The sequence below is a fragment of the Telmatherina bonti genome, assembly GCF_933228915.1.
Source record: "Telmatherina bonti genome assembly, chromosome: 15".
NCBI lineage: Eukaryota > Metazoa > Chordata > Actinopteri > Atheriniformes > Telmatherinidae > Telmatherina > Telmatherina bonti.
Window position 1 is genome coordinate 38847718 of NC_136613.1, and position 8639 is coordinate 38856356.

An 8639-nucleotide genomic window follows, 5' to 3' on the forward strand; every position below is an offset into this window, starting at 1 on the left:
CACAGACACACAACATGACATCCAGTCAGACACACAACATGACATCCAGTCACAGACACACAACATGACATCCAGTCAGACACACAACATCACATCCAGTCACAGACACATAACATGACATCCAGTCAGACACATAACATGACATTCAGTCAGACACACAACATGACATTCAGTCAGACACACAACATGACATCCAGTCACAGACACACAACATGACATCCAGTCACAGACACACAACATGACATTCAGTCAGACACACAACATGACATCCAGTCAGACACACAACATGACATCCAGTCACAGACACACAACATGACATCCAGTCACAGACACATAACATGACATCCAGTCAGACACACAACATGACATTCAGTCAGACACACAACATGACATCCAGTCACAGACACACAACATGACATCCAGTCACAGACACACAACATGACATCCAGTCACAGACACATAACATGACATCCAGTCACAGACACACAACATGACATTCAGTCAGACACACAACATGACATCCAGTCACAGACACACAACATGACATCCAGTCACAGACACACAACATGACATCCAGTCAGACACACAACATGACATCCAGTCACAGACACACAACATGACATCCAGTCAGACACACAACATGACATCCAGTCAGACACACAACATGACATCCAGTCAGACACACAACATGACATTCAGTCAGACATACAACATGACATCCAGTCACAGACACACAACATGACATTCAGTCAGACACATAACATGACATCCAGTCAGACACACAACATGACATCCAGTCACAGACACACAACATGACATCCAGTCACAGACACACAACATGACATCCAGTCACAGACACATAACATGACATCCAGTCAGACACACAACATGACATTCAGTCAGACACACAACATGACATCCAGTCACAGACACACAACATGACATCCAGTCAGACACACAACATGACATCCAGTCAGACACATAACATGACATTCAGTCAGACACACAACATGACATCCAGTCAGACACACAACATGACATCCAGTCACAGACACACAACATGACATCCAGTCAGACACACAACATGACATCCAGTCACAGACACACAACATGACATTCAGTCAGACAAACAACATGACATTCAGTCAGACACATAACATGACATCCAGTCACAGACACACAACATGACATTCAGTCAGACACACAACATGACATCCAGTCACAGACACACAACATGACATTCAGTCAGACACATAACATGACATCCAGTCAGACACACAACATGACATCCAGTCACAGACACACAACATGACATCCAGTCACAGACACACAACATGACATCCAGTCAGACACATAACATGACATCCAGTCACAGACACACAACATGACATCCAGTCACAGACACACAACATGACATTCAGTCAGACACACAACATGACATTCAGTCAGACACACAACATGACATCCAGTCACAGACACACAACATGACATCCAGTCAGACACACAACATGACATCCAGTCACAGACACACAACGGGGCATCCAGTCAGACACACAACATGACATCCAGTCAGACACACAACATGACATCCAGTCAGACACACAACATGACATTCAGTCACAGACACACAACATGACATCCAGTCACAGACACACAACATGACATTCAGTCAGACACACAACGGGGCATCCAGTCAGACACACAACATGACATCCAGTCACAGACACACAACATGACATCCAGTCACAGACACACAACATGACATTCAGTCAGACACACAACGGGGCATCCAGTCAGACACACAACATGACATCCAGTCACAGACACACAACATGACATTCAGTCACAGACACACAACATGACATCCAGTCAGACACACAACATGACATCCAGTCAGACACACAACATGACATCCAGTCACAGACACACAACATGACATCCAGTCACAGACACACAACATGACATCCAGTCAGACACACAACATGACATTCAGTCAGACATACAACATGACATCCAGTCAGACACACAACATGACATCCAGTCAGACACACAACATGACATTCAGTCAGACACACAACATGACATTCAGTCAGACACACAACATGACATTCAGTCAGACACACAACATGACATCCAGTCAGACACACAACATGACATCCAGTCACAGACACACAACATGACATCCAGTCACAGACACATAACATGACATCCAGTCACAGACACACAACATGACATTCAGTCAGACACACAACATGACATCCAGTCACAGACACACAACATGACATCCAGTCAGACACACAACATGACATCCAGTCACAGACACACAACATGACATCCAGTCAGACACACAACATGACATCCAGTCAGACACACAACATGACATCCAGTCAGACACACAACATGACATTCAGTCAGACATACAACATGACATCCAGTCACAGACACACAACATGACATTCAGTCAGACACATAACATGACATCCAGTCAGACACACAACATGACATCCAGTCACAGACACACAACATGACATCCAGTCACAGACACACAACATGACATCCAGTCACAGACACATAACATGACATCCAGTCAGACACACAACATGACATTCAGTCAGACACACAACATGACATCCAGTCACAGACACACAACATGACATCCAGTCAGACACACAACATGACATCCAGTCAGACACATAACATGACATTCAGTCAGACACACAACATGACATCCAGTCAGACACACAACATGACATCCAGTCACAGACACACAACATGACATCCAGTCAGACACACAACATGACATCCAGTCACAGACACACAACATGACATTCAGTCAGACAAACAACATGACATTCAGTCAGACACATAACATGACATCCAGTCACAGACACACAACATGACATTCAGTCAGACACACAACATGACATCCAGTCACAGACACACAACATGACATTCAGTCAGACACATAACATGACATCCAGTCAGACACACAACATGACATCCAGTCACAGACACACAACATGACATCCAGTCACAGACACACAACATGACATCCAGTCAGACACATAACATGACATCCAGTCACAGACACACAACATGACATCCAGTCACAGACACACAACATGACATTCAGTCAGACACACAACATGACATTCAGTCAGACACACAACATGACATCCAGTCACAGACACACAACATGACATCCAGTCAGACACACAACATGACATCCAGTCACAGACACACAACGGGGCATCCAGTCAGACACACAACATGACATCCAGTCAGACACACAACATGACATCCAGTCAGACACACAACATGACATTCAGTCACAGACACACAACATGACATCCAGTCACAGACACACAACATGACATTCAGTCAGACACACAACGGGGCATCCAGTCAGACACACAACATGACATCCAGTCACAGACACACAACATGACATCCAGTCACAGACACACAACATGACATTCAGTCAGACACACAACGGGGCATCCAGTCAGACACACAACATGACATCCAGTCACAGACACACAACATGACATTCAGTCACAGACACACAACATGACATCCAGTCAGACACACAACATGACATCCAGTCAGACACACAACATGACATCCAGTCAGACACACAACATGACATCCAGTCACAGACACACAACATGACATCCAGTCACAGACACACAACATGACATCCAGTCAGACACACAACATGACATTCAGTCAGACATACAACATGACATCCAGTCAGACACACAACATGACATCCAGTCAGACACACAACATGACATTCAGTCAGACACACAACATGACATTCAGTCAGACACACAACATGACATTCAGTCAGACACACAACATGACATCCAGTCAGACACACAACATGACATTCAGTCACAGACACACAACATGACATTCAGTCACAGACACACAACATGACATTCAGTCAGACACACAACATGACATCCAGTCAGACACACAACATGACATCCAGTCAGACACACAACATGACATCCAGTCACAGACACACAACATGACATCCAGTCACAGACACACAACATGACATTCAGTCAGACATACAACATGACATCCAGTCAGACACACAACATGACATTCAGTCAGACACACAACATGACATTCAGTCAGACACACAACATGACATTCAGTCAGACACACAACGGGACATCCAGTCAGACACACAACATGACATTCAGTCAGACACACAACATGACATCCAGTCAGACACACAACATGACATTCAGTCACAGACACACAACATGACATTCAGTCACAGACACACAACATGACATTCAGTCAGACACACAACATGACATTCAGTCAGACACACAACATGACATTCAGTCAGACACACAACATGACATCCAGTCAGACACACAACATGACATCCAGTCAGACACACAACATGACATCCAGTCACAGACACACAACATGACATCCAGTCACAGACACACAACATGACATCCAGTCAGACACACAACATGACATCCAGTCAGACACACAACATGACATCCAGTCACAGACACACAACATGACATCCAGTCAGACACACAACATGACATCCAGTCAGACACACAACATGACATCCAGTCAGACACACAACATGACATCCAGTCAGACACACAACATGACATCCAGTCACAGACACACAACATGACATTCAGTCACTGACACATAAATTACCTGAAATGACCCTGTCTGTAAACTTGTTTCCATAGCAACCTGGTTGACCTGAAATGACCCTGACCCTCCTGGCTGTAAACATGTTTCCATAGCAACTGACCCACCTGGGAAATGATGAGGTGGCCTAAAGACACCGGCTAGCATGGCTAAGCTACTGGACGCGTTTAGCAGCTGTCACGTGGTTTTTAGCAGTAAAAACACTAAACATGCCATTTGTTAAACATTCAGGTTGTGTGACAGCGTGCTGAGGTTTATTCCTGATGCTGAGACAGTCCTAGTTTCTCTGGCAGATGGCTGTCACTGCTAATGGCTAGGAGAGCTAGCAGCATGCTAACAGCGTGCTAACAGCTGTCACCTCTGCAGGAAGATTAAACTTCTCTCCTTACCTGCTATGACCACCACAAAGACGAAACCTCGCTGCTTGGCTGAATTAATGGCATCTGAAATGGAGCCTTCAAACCAAAGCATGTCTGGAAAGTGTTCGTGTCTGTTCTGGGGACGTTTCTAAACAGCTAACAGGCTACCTTCAGCCGGACAGCTTCCGGTCTGACGTGCGCGGCTCCGGTCTGACGTACACGGCTCCGGGCAGCGGGCACGAGCACTGTACCGGTCATAATTAATCGTACCTAATTATTCCACTACTTGTCCTGATTCTGCTTCTGTTTGTTGATCTGTGTTAAAACCATGAACACTGGGAACAGAGATGTAATTAAACTAATGACTTCATGGACAAAGTTTCATGCACAAATGAACATTAACAGGAAAATATCCCTGTTTTCTGACATTTATTCAGAAATTCAGACTGTACATCATTTCATTTACCAGGTAACTGGTTCCCAGTCTGGTTCCTCCTTCTCTAGGACCTGATCCACTGGTTTCCAGAGGGTATGATTTTGGCCTGCAGCAGGTCCTCCATCCTCTGGAGGTGGTCTCTGATAAACCTGGTCTGTGGAGACCAGTGATGTCATCATGGAGGACAGTGTTCAGCTCCAGACTGGGAGATATGGGATGATCACTGGCTGTATTGGTTGTTTTCCAGTGATAGAGATCTGTCCCCTCCCCTACCAGCAGCTGTTTCCCTGTCAATGCAACATCAGCAGCATCTCCATGACCCAACCATCATCTGGACTCATTGCTGGAAACAATATTCCTGAAGACTTTGTCACATTTCAACCATGACAGGGATACAGCTGCTGGTAGGGGAGGGGACAGATCTCTATCACTGGTAAATAAATGTATATTCCTCTTTTTTGCTTTTTTTGCTTTTCATGGAAATGAGATGGATTAATATTTATAAGGCCTTCGCCTGACGTTTGGTAGCCAACATGTGGGCGTGGCCAGATGTTCCCTCAGGTGGCAAAATTTACTGTTGATCCCGTTTATTAAGGAAACAGGCGTGGGACATGCTGCTTTAGAAACTAGGAAGGTTTTAGCGCCGCATTTCCTGTTAAATATGAGAAAACCTCATCATCCCAGCATGTAATGCACAAAGTTAAAAAATAGGCAACGTGTAAAACTACTGTAAACATGACAAAACAAACTTCCTTCTCATTTTTTAGGTAATTTGTTTTACAGATTTTTCTTCAACTGAACCACTGTTTTTTTTTTTATAAATTATTACTAATTATTTATTCACCAAAAGTTTTTTTTTTAAACAACGTCATTCACAAGATAATGTGTATGGATCAGCTTTAAAAAATATTTATTGTTTTAGTTATGTTCTATGTATATGGCTCTTCTGAGCTTCCGTAGCCTTCACGTGACGTCGGTCTTTGTAACTTTCGCTTTTCGTTTGGAGCCTTCGCAGCAGAATAAACAGCAGCTCCTGTTTTGTCTCTTTGTCTCTGAACTCTTTCAGTCTTTGGCTGTTTTCAGACTGAAATCTCCCCTCAGAAATAAAATCAGACGTACTATTTAGGATCAGGAGTCACATGGCTGACTCAAGCGGCGACAACTCGGTGAGTTTAAAGTTTATTAGATTATTTACTTTCTGAACATGTGAAGATGAGATGGATGAAGACTGATCCTGTCTTGTCAGGTGAATGGAGGTCTGAAGGACTCCCTGGAAGAGGCCCTGTGCGAACTGGAATCCTGGAAGGTGAGAGGCCGCTCTTCCTCCTCCTCCTCCTCTTCCTCACCATAAACACATCATGTTTGTTCTCCGGGTCAAACGTCCATCTGTGGGCCTGGAGTTAGCAAGAAACACATTCACAAACTAAAATATTTTGGCTTTTAGAGTTAGAGAGTAAAAATATATGAATATTATTGTCCAGCCAATCAGAACTCTTGTGTCCACCGCCGACAGGTATGTGAGACGTTCAATGACACTCTGTAAATATCACATTCCAGGAGAGTTTTACCTGAACACGGTAAACCTCTGAACGTTAACAGAAATATAACAGAAGAGAGGATTATAGGCTGTGCTACTCATCTTTCTGCTCCATCAGAGTTCAGCCAGAGCTGGTCATTCTATTTGTTTATTACCAGCAGTTTCTGCTGCATTTATGTCTGTCTGCCAGCAGCTCTACAATAACTACTGTCTGGATTAACGCTACTAGTGTCTGAGAATGAGGCTGGTTTCCCCGTCTGGAAGGATCCAGAAGGCAGGTTTTGGACTGTGGTCAAGCCAGCAGCCTCTCGTTTCCACGTAGTTAGGCTCGCCGCTCCTAAATTAAATCCGCTCCTGTGCTCGGCTTTGCGGTAAAGACGCAGAGGCCGCTGCGCAAAAAACCTATTTCCGGTTTAAAAAATAAAGCGGTGAATTCTGAGAAGTATTAATCACTAGATATTTAAGCAGCTAAACGGCATGAACCTTAAACTATCGAACTGTAATGCTGATATTTACACTAAATAAGTTATTGAAACACGAGGTGAGGTGAAAATGTCTGTCTGTCCCTGTATGTAAGTCATATACACACGCACATGTATGCATGTCTATACATATATATATATATATATATATAGAGAGAGAGAGAGAGAGAGAGATAGATAGATATATAACACACATCACACACACATTTATCGAGATTTTGGTCTAAGCCTAAATATGCTTAGATGTCACTATACAGAAAGGGTCAAAAAGCCATTTTTGGGTGCTTATAACTGGAAAACCTTCATATGTGATGTGGAAATTTCCTTGGATTCTGGTGAAGGAAGACGTCAGGTCACGCCACAGTGAAGGACAAACAATTTTACTGTACAGTTTATGGGAAAATGCAGCCTAAATATACTTAAGGTCACTCTGCAGTTAGGGTTAAAAAGCAATTTTTTGCTACTTATGACTGGAAAACCTTCATCTGTGATGCAGAGATTTCTCTGGATTCTGGTTAAGGAAGACATCAGGTGTTGCTACAATAGAGGACAAATAGTTTTACTGTACAGTTTTTGAAAAAATGCTGCCTAAATATGCTTTCGTCACTATACAGCAAGGGTCAAAAAGCCATTTTTGGATGCTTATAACTGGGAAAACCTTCATATGTGATATGGAGATTTCACTGGATTCCGGTGAAGAAAGACGTCAGGTGTTGCCACAGTGAGGGACAAACAATTTTACAGTACAGTTTTTGGGAAAAGGCAGCCTAAATATGCCTAGATGTCACTATACAGCAAAGGTCAAAAAGACATTTTTCGATGCTTATGACTGGAAAATCTTCATATGTGATGTGGAAATTTCACTGGATTCTGCTTAAAGTAGAACTATTATGTTCATTTCAGGCTAATTTATTTTTATTTCTGAGCCCAGAAGGGCTGGGATTGATGGAGTTATTGTCACAAATGGCTTTATTTACTTCAGACCGACCCTCTCCGTAGGCTGTCAGATCAGCCTGCGGGCAAAACGAGTGGATTGAGACTCTTCCGCATTAAGCCCCGCCTCCCGCCACTGCACTACATCGGGAGCGCGCACCGCACCTGCTTTCACCGTCATTGTAACATCT

At 43.6% G+C, this 8639-nt stretch overlaps 2 protein-coding genes across 3 annotated transcripts in view; one reads left to right on the forward strand and one right to left on the reverse strand.

The window, feature by feature from the left end:
* The window catches only part of ubxn4 (UBX domain protein 4), a 131031-nt gene extending 125790 nt beyond the window's left edge, over window positions 1–5241 (reverse strand). For both annotated transcript variants that reach the window (XM_079253733.1, XM_079253732.1), the window contains exon 1: window positions 5091–5241. In XM_079253733.1, coding sequence (XP_079109859.1) covers window positions 5091–5172 — 82 coding nt within the window. In that variant the 5' untranslated portion in view covers window positions 5173–5241. The remainder of the gene's footprint in view (window positions 1–5090) is intronic.
* Window positions 5242–6504: 1263 nt separating this feature from the next.
* The window catches only part of nmi (N-myc (and STAT) interactor), a 104903-nt gene continuing 102768 nt past the window's right edge, over window positions 6505–8639 (forward strand). The window contains exons 1-2 of the mRNA XM_079253878.1: window positions 6505–6662; window positions 6743–6802. Coding sequence (XP_079110004.1) covers window positions 6636–6662; window positions 6743–6802 — 87 coding nt within the window. The 5' untranslated portion in view covers window positions 6505–6635. The remainder of the gene's footprint in view (window positions 6663–6742; window positions 6803–8639) is intronic.